This window comes from Accipiter gentilis, chromosome W (genome assembly GCF_929443795.1).
Source record: "Accipiter gentilis chromosome W, bAccGen1.1, whole genome shotgun sequence".
In the NCBI taxonomy this organism is placed as follows: Eukaryota; Metazoa; Chordata; class Aves; order Accipitriformes; family Accipitridae; genus Astur; species Astur gentilis.
Window position 1 is genome coordinate 27,736,310 of NC_064918.1, and position 17,644 is coordinate 27,753,953.

Below are 17,644 nucleotides of genomic sequence, written 5' to 3' on the forward strand. Positions count from 1 at the left end.
TCTGTTCTATTAAACTGTTCTTATCTCGACCCACGAGTTTTACTTGTTTTTTTTCTGATTCTCTCCCCCATCCCACTGGGTGGGGGGTGTTTTAGGGTGGTTTCGAGGATTCCCGAGAAGGTGAACGCACACACACTGACTATAAGGGAAAAAGCAAGCATTTATTAAACCATGACACTAGGTAAGCAATGCACAGCTAACAGAGACAGCCAACAGACACAGCAGTTTGTGCAGCAGTTCACACAGAAGGGTGCGAAGAAGGGGGCCTCAGTTGAAACTGTGCCATTGTAACAGTCTCAGACATAGTGGTAACACGCCACAGTGCAGTTTCCCCAGCAGATGTTGGAGCAGCTGTCCCCGCTAGGGCAGAGGCTTCAACAGAGACTGAGCTTCAGATGGCAGATGCAGCCCTCCAAGTCCCAGGCTGCAGGGAGTGTCTGAGGCCTCTCTTTGATGCCAGGAGAGATGGGCCTCTGTCCTGCAGGAGATGTGCTGTCTTGGAGGAGCTGTGCCACCAAGTGGAGGAGTTATGGGAAGAAGTGAGCATGCTGTGCAGCATCAGAGAAGATGAAAGGGAGATAGATAGACAGGTTCTTCTCTGAGACTCAACAGCTTGAAGAGCCTTACACCCCATCTGCAACAGAGAAGCAGGCAGTGTCTACCCCCACTACCCACTATCAAGGTAAGCAAAACCTCTGGAGAAGGGGAAGGATGGAAACTGGTGATTTCTGGCACCAAGAGGAAGGCTCCCGCCCCACCTAAGGGCTTACAGCTGTAAAATAGGTTCACCACCCTCAAAGTTGAAGGGGAGCCAGATGTGCCTACAAGCAAAGGACTGGGTCTAGCTGACCCTAAACCATGAAAGACTACCAGGAAGAAATGGCGAGTCATTGTCATGGGTGACTCCCTGCTGCGAGGGACAGAGGCATGCATCTGTTGACCCAACCAATCATCTAGAGGGGTTTGCTGCCTGCCAGGGTCCAGGATCCAGAATATTGTGGAGGGACTGCTGAAGCTCATCTGGCCCTCTGAATACTAACCCCTGCTGTTATTCCATGTGGGCACAAATAATACTGCCAAGAGCAACCTGGAGAGTATCAAAAGTGACTACAGAGCTCTAAGGGCAGTAGTCAAGGGCATGGTGGCCCAGGTGGTGTTCTCCTCAGTCCTGCTGGTGAGGGGAAAGGGTGTGAGGAGAAGAGCACTAATAAGACAAGTCAATAATTGGCTGCAGAACTGGTGTTGGCGACAGGGTTTTGGTTTCTATGACCATTGGAACCTGTTTGCAGACCAGCGTTTGCTTGGGAGATGGGATCCACCTCACTTAGCAGGGCAAAGGTATTTTTGCCATCAGGGTGGCTAACCTCATAAGGAGGGCTTTAAACTAAGAATGATGGGGGAGGGAAAGAGTAATCAGCAGCCCTGTGAGGGAGTGACAGACAGGATCCCTGAGCAAAGGGCATGGGGTGATGTGACGGGAAGGGATCACAAAATCAAAAAAATGGGGCTTAAGCGGGGTCACCTCTGTCACTTGCATGTAAGCAAAGAAGCGCATACAAGGCACCATTATGGAAAAAATCCCCCAAACCCTCTCCAAGAACTCAACATGCTACGGTGCCTCTCTGAAGTGCCTGTATACTAATGCATGCAGCATGGGGAATAAACATGACTTAGAGATCTGTGTGCAGTTGCAGGGCTAGGATCTTGTTGGGATCACAGAGACGTGGTGGGATGGCTTCCATGATGTCGTGGTTTCAGCCCAGCCGTTAACAAAGGACCCGCCGACTGACACCCAGCCAGTCCCCGAGCGGCGATTCCCTGCCCCCCCACTTCCCAGTTCCTAAACTAAATGGGACGTCACATGGTATGGAATACACCGTTGGCCAGTTTGGGTCAGGTGTCCTGGTTGTGTCCTGTGCCAACTTCTTGTGCCCTGGCTGGGCATGAGAAGCTGAAAAATCCTTGACTTTAGTCTAAACACTACTGAGCAACAACTGAAAACATCAGTGTTATCAACATTCTTTGCATACTGAACTCAAAACATAGCACTGTACCAGCTCCTAGGAAGACAGTTAACTCTATCGCAGCTGAAACCAGGACAGTAGCATAATTATGACAACTGTGTTAACTCTGGATTGTCATTGACCCTTGCTGAAGCACTTTGTCATTCAGCAAGAATGCATCACTTAGTGCTGCTTGATTCATTGACTTTTTATCCAACTTCAGGCCCTTGCAATTTATGAAATGTTATCTGCAGTAATTTTCCATGTTCTTGACCTATGTCAACAGCTACTTTATCCAACTGCCTTCATCTATTTTTATGTGCAAACTGGCTGCTGTGAGTCAGAGAATACTGATAGGTTAGGAAAATATCTTGGTGGTCAATTATTGTTAAAAAGCCCATACAATTCTTAAGCAGAATTGTCCATTTTTTGGGGTCTCGCTTTAGTGACTCTGCCCATAGGCAAGAGTTGTGCCACCAGTCTCAATCTCCCCTCCTACATGACTAACGGCTTAGGTCTCAAGTGTTCAGTAACCCGAATATAGTAATTGGATATTGGCATATCCTCCTGATGCGCTTAATCATAAATTTTTTTACTTCTTTTTCTTTCATTAGAATGTGAAATGCAAATGGAGAATGTTGTCAACTGGTACATTTAAATAGAGCTTGTATCACAGAAAATTTCATGACAGGACAACTAAGATATGTAAGTGACTGGTTTTGCTACCATGACCTGTAGGAACTATTGTTTTCATATGGCCTAATATGGGCCGAGTACAATCTCATTTTTTCTCTCTGAGAGTGCCAACCTCACTTTTGTCCTTCAACTTGGTGTATTTGAATTCACTTAAATATGAATATTAGGATTATTTAAACTAGTAAAGAATAAAGTACACCAGGTGCAGAGCGAGAACATCCACATGGGAAGGCAGGCTGCTATTTCAGAATAATTCCTTCTGTAGACAAAATCTAAGTGACAGTTCTGCAATGCAGTACAGCACGAGTGTTGCCTCTTTTGCTCATTCAACCTGACTCATTACAGATTCATTGCTTGTTTGACGATACTTTCCATGCCCCTTATCTGAGTTTTCTCTCTCTTTTCCTCTTTAATTTATGGTGTTCCTGTGGCACCTTCTTTCTTGTTATCTGAGCAGGAATTTCTAATTTCTTCTTACAGGCATAGGACAGATTGAGGTGAATGATGGCAGTACAAGGGATAAAGCCATGACTGCATTTGGGAGTGGCGCATTCAGCAACTCTTCCTCATAGACTGAAGACCCAAACCTTCGTGTTTCATTCTGCGACATAAAAATAATAGATTCTGGTATGAAATTCACTCCCTACTTCAGAGTTAGGGTCTTTTTTCCCCAGGCATGCTTTCCTCATACTGGATAGGACTGTGCCTTCAGCTTGTCTATAACTTCTGCTCTTTAATAATTGTATTTTCACATAGTTGACACATTTCTAATCAATTTGAAAATATTTACTCAAGCAGACCCCTTCATGATATATTTTAACAACAAAATAACTACTCTTACAAGTGTCCAGTGTATGCATGTTAAAAATTGCATTGCTTTGATAAATAGGTGGATTATTTTTTTCAGTATGGGTTTTTCCCCCCCCTGTTTTTCAAACATAGTTTTTTTCCACAATTTGTTGCACTGGAGAAGGTCTTACTATAGCATTATTATATGGGGCTACTTTTCTGTGAATTCTATTGAATGAGGGAGAGGGAAAATAGAAAATAGTTTGATTCACATAGAGATGACATTTTATTATATGCTTTAGTGCTTAAAGAGAATAAAAGATTGGTATGCTTGAATTAGCTCAGAGCAGCTTTTATTCCATAGCACCGTTTCATGCAAGTCTATGAAGAAGAGCTGCATTGTTATGGAACAACCCTGTGAGTGCTGATGACTGGAAATGATGAATTTTTAAAATAGTTTGGTGTCTAGTCTGGCTTGGCTTTGACTTCTAGACATTCAGGAAATGGAACTTTCGAAGCTGAAGCCAGTGGGAAAATGTGCACTGTTCCCTCTCAGTAAGAATGACTATATAGAAATGTTAAAATGCACCTCATTTTTTGCATAGAGTCTTCTTTTGGCAAGAAATGACAATCTGTATAATCAATTACACCAGAGATTTTCCTTCAAGGCCTATTCATTAGGAAGTGTGGATGTCGGAGTGGGAGACGGTCCCGGAGTAACGACGGAGTCTCAATATGAGTATGATCGTTCTCCTTTATTACAGGGTTTATATAGAAAAAAGCGATAGCACGCGCTAACAACAGTGTTATTATTGGCTAAGCTTCTATGTCCACGCGCCTTGAGCATTATTGCAATTGGAGCAGCGCTTTGTTCACGTGAAGTGGAGACTCGACTCTTATCAGCTAAAATTCCGCTTATTCTACTTGCAGCACCGCCTGCTTACATCTGGCTGGTCACAGAGAGTCCAAGGTCACCTCCTTCGGGCCTAACTCTTGCTCAAAGCCTGGGTTGCTCAGTGGTACGAAATCGTGTCCCTTCTCGCTCAACCATGTTTCCACATGTGGACACCTTTTAAAATAAATTATTTTTACATAAATGAACTCTTTTCATACAAAATCAGCAAATCCAAGATACATCAGGCATGTGACAGTGATGTGTGCATAAATACCCATGGAATACTCAAAGGAAATATATGTCAGAATACTAAAATAACTGCTGAGTCTTGAGCTAGTCTTCATTAATACAACCCAGTGATTGTACAATTTAGCTTAGACTGAAGACTTCTGCCAAGTTTTTCTGTTCACTTAGAGGAAAAACCAAAACCCTATAATTCAGTGGAGTAACCTATTCTATTTCTATAGAAATGATATTTTCTGTAAACTAAATTTTATGTACTGACTTCTCAGCTGAGAAAATGGGTTTCCTGTGATGTTTTAAATTATATTCCAGATGTGTATTCCAGTGCATCCTCAGTGTAAAAATGATTATTAAGCAGATCCCAACAGATGTTTGCTGAAAATCTTACAGCCAAGGCTATAATCAGGACTGTGATCAGGCATGCTGTGTTGTTTTGGGTTACTCTGTCTAGCATCATGCGCCATCTCTCTCATGAGAGCACACAGAGTCATAATAGTCATTTTCACTTCCCCCTTCCACATATGTGGATAGCTATAGGCGCTCAGAATGAATCCTAATGTTTTACACTTTTTCCATCATTACAGAGCTTCTTGTGCTATCCTCCCACATGCATACTCACACAAACATGTCATCTCTCCCTCTCTGTATTTTATCAAATAAAATGGCTATTTTATTTATAGTAAATTTATGCTTACATAAACTTCCCTCAGTTGCTAATGATAGTTCTTGTAGGAGCCTTGATGCAGAGGAGTTCCTAATGACAATTTAAATGCCACGGGATCTCTGACTTAGAGCTCCTCTAGGCAATAGTAATATTTTTGACTACCTTCTTCCATTAATTTTCATGCCTCTTAATCAGAGTTGGCAGTGGTAGAAAGGGTAAAAGTTTAAACTGCTTCTGCTCAGTCTATCTCATTGTTTTTTATTTATGGATGTTTTTACACCATCTTGAAGTTGTGTTGGGAATAGGCACAGGCTCAAATATGAATGAATTTTCACAATGAGTTGCCATGCATGGCATGCTTTGTGTGTGCTCTTAGCCTGTGCAGTGCTGAAATTTGTTGACTTAAATAATTTTCTTCATAACTTTTAAAGGCATGGTAACATGAGGACGAGTTAAGGTGACAGTAAATACTCGTGCAGCAAAGAAACCTTAGACCCCTCATTCAGTTGAAAATGTTTCTAGCAATAATAGCCAGGACTGATAATAAGGTTTGGGAGGTGGATCTGTTTAAACCCTGAAAACCATGGTTGGTTATTCAGACCTGTTGAAGCTTTTTTTGTTACTCATTTCTAAATACTGGTAATAGAAGAAGAGAGGTCCATGGTCTAAGGCAAACCAGTCACCTAGTGAGTCAGAGATTAAATGGTACATAGAATACCTCTCAGCTGGCTTCAGATGTGTTGGGAGAGCTGGGCTACCTGCAAGAAAAGAAGATTAAGAGAAAAAAACCAAGCTTGTGTTGTGGAGATCTGGAAAAGAAATCGTGTTATCAGCAGGTGACAAGGAAGTAGGGCTCATTATAAATATGTTATAGATCAACCTTTTTGATGGAGGAGATCTCCAGTTAAAAGGGATCTTGATCCCACTTTAAATGAGTCTCTTCAGTCTTAAGGCTTCATACTTACCAAAGTCTTTGGTTCTCCCTCTTTTGGGTTCTCGACAGATATACTCTATACATCTTGCAGGCCTCCAGACATTGCTACATCAAACAGCAGCTAAGACTGATTAGCTGCCTGCTCCTGCTGAAGGGACGGCTGGCTCATGTAAGATCTGAAGGTGGTAGTCAGCTCTTGATTTCTTGAGAGGAAGTCCACCAAGATGGATTTCAGCCCAAGCTGAAAGAGGTGCTGAGTAACCAGGAGACAAAGGCACCCTATCCAGTTTCTCAGTTCTCTACGAAGTTGAAAAGGAGTTATGATTGTTACTAGAAGATTTAACAGAGAATTTCTGTGTAAGCATTACCAGATAGTCTGTATTCCTAAACAGCATAATTTCTCCTCTAGAAGAATACCGTTGACTCTGAAGTTAATTCTTGAAAAGGGGGAAAAATTCAATTCTTCTTTATAAAGATGTGGTGAGTTGACCTTGGCCAGCTGCCAGACACCCACCCAGCTGCTCTCTCACTCCCCCTCCTCAACAGGACAGGGGGAGAAAATAAGATGAAAAAAAGCTCATGGGTGAAGATAAAGACAAGACACTTACCAATTACCTTCATGGGCAAAACTTGACCTGGGAAAAATTATGATTCTATGACCAGGAAGTAGAGGCCTGAAGCCTCGACCTCGAACAAATTTTCTGTTAATGTCAATGGAGTTATTTTTGTGTAAGTATCCCATGATTTGAAGCTGAGGTGAAGATACATAGTGCAGACATTAGCCTGGTAAGGAAAGACATTAATACCATCCCTGACAAGTAACAGAGAAATACGTGAGATGAAAATAAAGTTCTTTTATATATATGTATGTGTGTATGCATGCATAGATATTCATAAACAGCACAAATCTAAGGTGCCGAGTTGGCTACAAGTAGGAAATGGCTGGCTTTCTTGGAGAAAGGTGAATTGAATTTTTATAGTTATATCCTGTGAAAAAATTCAGCAGAAATATGAGCTGTCAGGAAGCTAGATGCATGTAAATGTAACCTGAGTTTCTCTGTGAATACTTTATATTATTTACATTTATAAAAACTAGCTCCCATTTAGACTAGATAATGCAGAAATGACTGCAGAGTCCTGTCTGCTGTACGGTTGATGTCACTTTTGGTGTTGCCCTTTCTGGATGTCATGAATCTTTGAAGAGGTGTCTGACAGATAAGAATCTGGCTTTCAAAACTAGATTTTTAACCCCCAATCTTCTTTTTTTTTTTTGTTTCAAGCTTTTTTTTTTCATTTCAAGCTTTTTTTTTCTTATTGTTGCAATTTAACCTGTTGCTCAGTACCCAGCTGTTTCTTCCTTGGGAGTACTGTAGTATAAAATAAAGTTTCAGAGAGCCTGACTGAGTGAATCTTGACAGAGTCACTCTGCTATAAAATACAGTTTAATTTTGTTTTTTCATTCCAAGTGGGGAAGCTGATTTACATATTGGTTAAGTAGAACATTTGAGTATGTTACTAAACTTTTTTTTTCAAGAACAGACCTAAATAAAACAAAAGAAAAAACTTATCATTCATTTCTCATTGTGATGTACTGTTAAGCTTTGTAAAAGTAATTTTTTAAAAATAGAATTGAAAGAGGAGCTAATCTAATAATGAAAAATAATACAATAATAATGTTATTATTCAAAATATGCTAGCCAATGACATCTTTCTAGCAGGGGATTTAAACAGATGTTCATAGAGACTTGTAGTAGTAATTAAATTGGACATATTCCCTAGTGAACAATATGCCAAGGTGAGCTTTGCATTCCCACTGCCAAAATGAACTCTTTAACATGTAGTATGTCTTGGATTCTGGTAAATGGGAAAATTCCCAAGATTTCATACATTTCTTGATAGTCTCCATGGAATCCTAACACTTACCAAATGTTTTCCTTGTTGGCAGGTACAGTGGATACAACAGCAGGTGGTTAAAAGAAGAATAAAGAGGGATTATAAACATGGTGGTACCCAATCCACTTATTTCAATGATCCCAAGTGGCCAAGCATGTGGTACATGGTAAGTATATAAAGGGTCATTGGTTCTGTTTCATGCTAGTATTTAGTTCTTTGCTATGATATTTTAAAAAGGGACAACATAGTATGTTCCAAAAAAGCAAACTTTCTTTTCTGTTTTATGTAACTAATGAAGGTTTGTAAACTCCTTATAAGTATTATAAAGAATTCCCAGTAGGCCCCACAATAAGAAACATTTATTAATGCATTCATTCATGAATGCTTCCTATTGCAAGATGCCTTGGGAATTACTTATTAGAGGATAAACTTTCAGCAATGAGAAGGGAAGGAACATAGCCGCAATATGTGAGAGCAGTGAACCCATTTGTTTTCAATGTGCCCAATTCACTTTCTCAGTCATCAGTATGACACAAATTTATCATGTCCTGAAACAGAAGAGCCACAAACAATGTCTTTTTAGTGTTATAAGTACACCCTTTTTAGTAATGAATAATTCAGTTGAAATAAATGGATTATTTGTGCTGCTTTCTGTCTGACATGAGTTCCGTGTTATTTGAGCAAACTTTTCCCCTGATTATAGTCACAGTCAAAGCCTGGAGTGAAACTTCTTTATGCAAGAAGTTTTTAAAAATACCCTCATTTTGCCTAGGAAGACGCAAATGTATTTAGTTAAAGAAAGTTGGGAGCAACAAGTTAGGCAATTGACTCCAGCTCACATATCTGCATTTTGGCTATTAAAGATTTGTTCTCTTTCCCTACTGTTCTATTGATGTAGTTCTAAGTCCTTATACCTTGTTTTATCACTAGGTCACCTATGTAGCTGAGAGCAGGGCATTCAGAAGGTTTATGACTTGATAGCTTGAATTGCTTCAGGTAGATAGGGAGGAAAATATTCCTTTTTGGAAAAAAATATGTAAAATAATTTTCTTGTAAGTAGACATTGTCTTTTCAGGCATTCTGCTAATTCCAGAGTGTTAGTTTACTATTTCATGTGAATAAACAAGATTGTCCTAACACAGCTTTAAAATGTTTTAAAGTTTTTATATTTATTTCATTTTGGCTTGTAGCTTGTTGCTGCATACATTAAAAACCAAAAATGTCATAGGTTTGCAGTAATTTGCAACTAACAATAAACTCAAACATTCAGAAGTCCTTATCTTCAAGTATGTACCGTACAAGCATGTAATCAGTCAGCGAGTCTAGTAGCTTGGCTATTCAGTTTCCAGAATTCCTGTATTTTACTAAGTAATACCTTACTTTCAAAATTCCTCTTATATTTATTAATGGACTATACTACTGAGTCTTTTCTTTTCCCATGGAAAAATGATCCCATCATAATTTTCAGAGCTACTGAAGATCTTTGAGGCAATAACTCTCCTTGTACACTAGAAATCTATTTCATTTATGCTTCATTGCAGTACTGTACAGATGTGGCTAAGGGTGTTTTAGCTTTTATCCACAATGTAATAGATACCTTTGGCTATTGATCTGGTATAACCTCTAACAGGGCTGTAACTGTAGTTCAGATTTGTTGACACAAACCTTTTATTCAAAGACTTTGTCAAACAAAATCTGTGATTTCCTTCTGTTTTTCTTCCCTGTCTTTTTCTTCACTTGTAATTTTCACAGTCCCAGCTAGAAATGACACATTTTTGTTTGTGCGATATCCATGGCTAGAAGTTGCAAGGGGAATTCAGGCCTTCTCTCCCTTTTGGGTAATGACAAAGGCTAAAAGCATTTCTCAAGACCTATTCTGTGAGCAAATTAAGAGTTCTTCTTTATCTCTATATTTTTCTCCATTGACTATAAACACATTCCTAGAAATAGTAGAGAGATTAGGAATTTGCAACACTTTCAGCCAGAATCTACAAGATATTTAGCACCTTACAGTTCTGTGGAAACTGAAGCAAATAGAGCTTCGAGAGACACGCATCACCTAAACAAGTATGCTTTTACTTTTTCATTACTGGAGTATTATCTATTGAGAAATTAATGCTTTTCATGCTTTCTGATGCCTAGGAAAAGGCAATCTTGAAAAAAAAAGCTTTATCATAACCTCTGATTTCTGAGGCATCTTGTTGCGTTACAGGGTAAAGAAGTTTGGCAGAAAATAAAGCCCCTTGCGTTCCAGTTTATCCTCAGACGTCAGAGGGGCTGGGGGTGGCTAGGTTTAATTTCTGAGTGATGTCCAATTTGACGCTCTTAAGTCCGGTTGTCATGGTTTAACCCCAGCCAGCAACTAAGCACCACGCAGCCGCTCACTCACTCCCCCCCCACCCAGTGGGATGGGGGAGGAAATCGGGAAAAAAAAAGTAAAACTCCTGGGTTGAGATAAGAACGGTTTAATAGAACAGAAAAGAAGACACTAATAATGGTAATGATAACACCAATAAAATGACAACAGTAGTAATAAAAGGATTGGAATGTACAAATGATGCGCAGGGCAATTGCTCACCACCCGCCGACTGACACCCAGCCAGTCCCCGAGCGGCGATTCCCCGCCCCCCCCCCCCCCTTCCCAGTTCCTAAACTAGATGGGAAGTCACATGGTATGGAATACACCGTTGGCCAGTTTGGGTCAGGTGTCCTGGTTGTGTCCTGTGCCAACTTCTTGTGCCCTGGCTGGGCATGAGAAGCTGAAAAATCCTTGACTTTAGTCTAAACACTACTGAGCAACAACTGAAAACATCAGTGTTATCAACATTCTTTGCATACTGAACTCAAAACATAGCACTGTACCAGCTCCTAGGAAGACAGTTAACTCTATCCCAGCTGAAACCAGGACACCGGTCGCACTCGATATGCTGAACTATCACGATGACGGATGCACTAATAGCGTACTGCACTCTCAGCTTAGCTGCGTTCAACACACAAGAATTACCAGACTTAGGGAGTTTGGTTGCATTAATGAACTATCATGACTAGATTAATGAGCAGTGCAGTTTATTAAAGCAACGGTACAGGTTCTTTTGGATTGCCGGTGATAAATACACTGTCTGCAAAGCACATGCAAATAATAATACAGTCGACTACAAGCACACTAAATTATGGAAAAACTCTATAGAGATTTCTAAGTTTCCCGAGGAAGCACTCGGCATAACCGAGGGTTTGAATCTTACCCAATAGGTGTCCCTATGTGGGGGAAGAGAGGTTCAGCCCATCAGCTGATCCCAGAAGTCAGCAAACTTGTCTATGATGGTGTCTTCCCTAGCTTTCCTCCTCTCTTAAGCCCTTTTATATATTCTTATTTTTAGGTGGAGCTTGAGTGACTCTAGTCATACATACCTTTATTATGATTGGTGTAAAATCTCCTCGCTTTACTTTTAAAGGTATATGCTAGAGAAAATTCAGAGCGCATGCTCAGTGAGGAGTGGTTGCACCTTGGAGGTGGGTAGCTTTTGGGATGGAGGTGTGTTTTGTTATTATAATGAGATTATAATGAGGAAAGTTCACCCAGAGAACATGATTTAGCATGTCACTACTCCAGAACTGGGCACTTATTATATAAATCAGAAGTAAGGCCATAGCATTGACAGAACCCCATTGTTTCACCTCCTTGCTTCAGTGGATTCAATGCAGAGACCTTCCATTCTTGTTCCAGTAGTTCCAGTTCCCTCTCCCTGAGGTGATATCACAGAGCCTGGCTGTGGTGTCTCCATTGCGCTCCACCCTCCATGTTGTTTCTCTTAGAGTCAGCATACCAAGCTCCCCTGGTGTTGCTAACATCTAAGGTTGCAGGTTATGTTGCTTAGGGAATTATTATGGAACAGATTTTGTGTATATCCAATGCATTCCACCCTGGAGGTTCACCTTCCCTTAAGGCAGGGGGGGTGTGTCATATCGATAAGTCACCTCCAGCAATCATTCCATACATCTGTGCTTAAGACTGAAATAGAATCTTTTTATAGATTAAGTAATACATGAAACTTCACATGAGAGTCACTTTTCAAATATTATTGAAAACTGACCTATAGAATTGGGCTTGCTCAGAATGAACTAATATAAAAAAAATAAAGTCAAAGAGAAAGCAAGTCCTTAGTTAATATCCCTTTTGAAACTTTGGGTCAGGAGAGAGCTAACAGTCCAGATTGTTGTCCCCAGGGCTCAACTATCTATGTTATATCTATTCTTCTCTTTCATTTGTGTTGGCAAAATATTCTGTTTCTCAATAACTGAATGAACTATATACAATCAGTTTGCATAACTGAAAGACATCAAAGTGAAGTCTAAAATTGCATAATTTTGTTAAATAGCATGTAGCTGCAGGAAATTGATTTAACCCTTGTTTATTTTTTAACAAACCATTACTAGACTACAAAGACACTAACCGTGTCTTTGCAGTCAGTTCAGACAGGAACAAGTCTTTTTCAACGCTCACCAAGGATAATCATCTCCACTACTGTTATCATCCTTTATACTCCTAATAATAATCGCTAGTACTGACAGGCCTCTCTAATTTGGAGAAGAAGTTTCCGTAGTCCTTGGTCCTACCAGCTTCTTCCCACTCTGCTTTGCCTAGTTGCGGCTAAGCAGGAATTGAATATACAAAAGGATATTTTTGTGAGGATGAGAATTTACCAGAGAAGTAAGATGTTTTGAAATGTGAGGCTGTCTAGAGGGAGAGGCCCTGTTCTGTTAGAGCATCTAAGAGTAAATGTGATTGATAGTTAAGTCTATAAGTGTTTGCTTATTGCTGGATACCACTACATCAGCGAAAGAGGAAAAGTGTATCCAGAGGTTACTCTATATCTAGAGAAGGTATGGCACTGTCAGAGAGAAAGAGGGTAAAGCTAGAATTTCCATTGCAGTAAACCACTGGGGCAAGATGATATTCCTCTGAGAAACCACAGCATAGAATAACTGAGCTACGGACAAAAATAAATAATATATCCTTAAAAATGGTGCTATACTCAGAGAAGAAGCTAGCCAGTATCTCTAAAATGCATACTTGTGGTAATCTTAAAAATTTATATACCGGTGAACCTTACCTAAGAACCTAGGGAAATATCTGACATCATTATCATTAAGGTTATAAACCACAGCAGGAAATGGAACATGGGAAGTTGCCTCTCAGCTTCTCAAAAAAAACCCATGAGCAAGAAAGTCAAATTCATAAGCTGCTTGGAATGGAGGAAAATCACTTATTACATAATTGTCATTGTCATTGCTAAATGCATGCCAAACATATATTAAACATAATTCAAAACTTCATAGAAGTAAAACGTTCATTTTCTTTTACATATATCTTAAGTCTACAGGGGTGTCAGCTCATATTCCTTAAATCATTTTGAAATGTCTATTTTTGCTGTTCATTCCTCTAAATTCAGTCCTGCCTTTTTTGAGAGTGGGGTTTTTTTTCTGAATCTCTTTCTCAACTTTTATTATTTTCTCTTCTCCACTCCACCCCTCGCCTCTGTGCATCACATTTTTAAGAACTATCATTAAAATCTACATTCATCACACAAAATCTTCACTCACATCAGCAAAAAAGAATTCCCACACCAAAATCAAAATAATATCATCACAAAACCGACAAAAAGTGGACAATTTACACACAATCTACCACTCGTCCCTTCACCACAATTACAACAATAAAAATTCCCCACTCGTCATGCAGCTCTTAACTCTCTGGCTGTGTTCAGTCCATGTTTTGCCCGTTACCTCTCTCAATTACTATACTTATCTCGAATTCCTCACATTGCCCGCATTCTCCACCAAAAAGACTGTGATGGGTTGACCCTGGCTGGACGCCAGGTGCCCACCAAAGCCGTTCTATCACTCGCCCTCCTCAACTGGACAGGGGAGAGAAAAATATAACAAAGAGCTTGCGGGTTGAGATAAGGACAGGAGAGATCATTCACCAATTACCATCACAGGCAAAACAGACTCAGTTTGGGGAAAATTAACTCAATTTATTACAAATCAACCAGAATAGGGTAATGAGAAATAAAACCAAATCTCAGAACACCTTCCCTCCACCCCTCCCTTCTTCCCGGGCACAACTTCACTCCCGGATTTCTCTACCAACCCCCAACCCCCACCAGTGGCACAGGGGGACGGGGATGGGGTTTATGGTCATCACACGTTATTTTCTGCCGCTTCATCCTCCTCAGGGGGAGGGCTCATCACACTCTTCCCCTGCTCCAGTGTGGGGTCCCACCCACGGGAGACAGTCCTCCACGAACTTCTCCAACGTGGGTCCTTCCCACGGGCCGCAGTTCTTCACAAACTGCTCCAGCATGGGTCCTTTCCACGGTGTGCAGTCCTTCAGGAGCACACTGCTCCAGCGTGGGTCCCCCACAGGGTCACAAGTCCTGCCAGCAAACCTGCTCTGTGGGCTCCTCTCTCCACAGATCCGCAGGTCCTGCCAGGAACCTGCTCCAGCGTGGGCTTCCCACGGGGTCACAGCCTCCTGCGGGAATGCACCTGCTCCGGTGTGGGGTCCTCCACGGGCTGCAGGTGGATATCTGCTCCACCGTGGACCTCCCTGGACTGCAGGGGGACAGCCTGCCTCAGCAGGGTCTTCACCACGGGCTGCAGGGGAATCTCTGCTCCAGCGCCTGGAGCATCTCCTCCCCCTCCTTCTTCACTGACCTTGGTGTCTGCAGGGTTGTTTCTCTTACATGTTCTCACTCCTCTCTCCGGCGGCTGTTTCTCACTGTCCCAACCTTTTTTTTTCCTTCTTAAAAATGTTATCACAGAGGCGTTACCACTATCACTGATTGGCTCGGCCTTGGCCGGCGGCGGGTCCGTCTTAGAGCCGGCTGGTATGGGCTCTCTTGAACACAGGGGAAGCTTCTAGCAGCTTCTTACAGAAGCCAAACCCTGTAACCCCCCCCGCTAACAAAACCTTGCCACACAAAGCCAATACACTTATTCTTTCTTTTTAGACATAAACCATGCTGTGGGAGAGTAGGTGGAAAACAAAATGTGTTTGGAAGACTGCTAAATGCAGGCAATTTCAGAGACTTGTTTGGAAGCAAAAGAAGGGCTTTTGTAAAGCTGCACTGTAGCTCTCTATAATCTGTTAGTTTTCTCTGAAAGAGGTAACAATATAATGGATAACGGTCTATCAGAAAGTATAACTTACAGAGTCTTTTTAAAAGAAAAGCATATTAGGCAAATATAATGAATTTAGGCTGCTGAAAAAGTCAAATTTTCATACAAAAATCTCTGAAAAGATACTCTAATAGTGTTGTGGTTTAACCCCAGTCAGCAACTAAGCACCACACAACCGCTCACTTACTTCCCCGACCAAGTGGGATGGGGGAGAGAATGGGGAAAAAAAAGTAAAACTTGTTGGCTGAGAAAAGAACAGTTTAATAAAACAGAAAAGAAGAAAATAATAATGATAATAGCAACACTAAAAAAATGACAGTAATAATAATAAAAGAATTGGAATATACAAGTGATGCACAATGCAATTGCTCACCACTTGCTGACTGATGCCTAGTTAGTCCCTGAGCGGTGATCCCTCCCAGCCCCCACTCCCCCCAGTTTATATACTAGACATGGCGTCACATGGTATGGAATACCCTGTTGGCCACTTTGGGTCAGCTGCCCTGGCTGTGTCCCCTCCCAACTTCTTGTGCCCCTCCAGCTTTTTCACTGCCTGGGCATGAGGAGCTGAAAAATCCTTCACTATAGTCTAAACACTACTTAGCAATAACTGAATACATCAGTGTGTTATCAATATTCTTCTCATACTAAATCCAAAACATAGCACTGTACCAGCTACTAGGAAGACAATTAACTCTATCCCAGCCAAAACCAGGACAGTATCCACCCCTTATTCTATACCGTTTACATCATGCTCAGGTCCTATATTTTCAGATACATCCTGGTTAATCATCATCACCTTTTCCATCCTTTCAGATATAGGTAGATATAAATATATATATATGTATACACACACAGAGGTATCATTCCTTTAGTTTATGGGCCATGTTTATAAAATGTTCGTTGAGTTCATTTAGTTTCCGACTCTGGGCTCCATCTGTCATACCAGTCTTTCTGGGCAGGAGGGATGGTGCAAAGTCCTCTCAGTCGGTAGAGCAGGATCGGGGTTCAGTGCGGTGTGGCGAGTGGGTGACGTTGGACACGGCATGAGGATGGTGTGCACCGTTGGATTGTTGCATGCTGGAGTCAGTTCTGGTTCCATCACTACTGCGCTTTGCTCAGTTTTATCACAGTTCTTTCTTGCTTGATCCAAGTGATTCTTACTGTAGTACTATGGATATAGCATATAGCAATTATAGTAATGATAACATACAGTAGCAGGGTTATATAGCAACTAATATCATACAGTTTAATTCTGGCTATTCTCACCTAAAATCAAATCCCCTTGAGGCACACATCGGACTTCTCCATCTTTTCGCATCATCCACCAAGTGCACCCAAGCCCTTGAGCAAAAGCAATCCCACGAATGGGTTTGTCTGTGCCTGAGGCAGGAGTAACCCAGACTGTCTTCCCTCTCTTTTCTGTGCACTACAGGGACTTTATCCCCTTCTATGTGGGAGCAGCTCGGAACACCTGGCATTTGAATCAAGAGTGAATGTTAGAATTCCTTGTGCTGCATGTTTGCCAAGCCTTTGAAGAACTAGTTTTACAAGGTGTCATGGTTGCAGCCCGGCCGGTAACAAAGGACCACGCAGCCGCTCGCTCACTCCTCCGCCCCCCTCCGGTGGGATGGGGAGGAGACGGAGGAGAGAAAAAAGAAAAAGAAACTGGAACCTCGAGGGTTGAGATAAAGGCAGTTTACTGGGACAAACACAAAGACATTACAACAACAACAACAGCACTAATGAAAAAGTATACAGAAAAAAAAGAGTGATGCACAGTGCAACTGCTCACCACCCGGGACCCGACGCTCTGCCACTTCCCCCACCGAAAACCGAGACCACCCCCCGGCCCGCTCCCCATTTATATACTGAGCATGATGGCACATGGTATGGAATAGCTCCTTGGCTAGTTCAGGTCAGCTGCCCCGGCTATGCCCCCACCTCCCAGGTTCCTGTAAAAATTAACTCTATCCCAGCTGAACCCAGGACACAAGGTCAGGTTGGAGGATTGCCTGGTGCATGCCTGGGAAGATGTGGCTGAAGACAGTCATGAGTATTTGTGTGGAAGGTGATTATCTTTAAGTGTTCCGAGGACTGGCAAACATCCCAGCCAAGCCAGATATATGCTCCTGTTTTAGTAACATATAAGTATGCTGTAAGAGTCAATAAGGAAGTCTTTTTGCCGTTGCTTCCAAACCATCACATTGTCATCCTGAGTGCCTTTATCATCGCCACACTTCTACAGTATGTAAAAGTTCTGATTGGGCAAGGCCACCCTAATTGGCAGATCCTCTGGTGTTGACTAACCAGGTGGCATTTGCCAAAAGTGTATCCCAGTCTTT

The 17,644-nt window shown here is 41.5% G+C and overlaps 1 protein-coding gene across 1 annotated transcript in view; it reads left to right on the forward strand.

The window, feature by feature from the left end:
- The window catches only part of LOC126035513 (proprotein convertase subtilisin/kexin type 5-like), a 326,765-nt gene that overhangs the window by 81,734 nt on the left and 227,387 nt on the right, over positions 1-17,644 (forward strand). Inside the window, exon 3 of the mRNA XM_049794175.1 lies at positions 8,170-8,283. Within this exon, the coding sequence (XP_049650132.1) occupies positions 8,170-8,283 (114 nt within the window). The remainder of the gene's footprint in view (positions 1-8,169; positions 8,284-17,644) is intronic.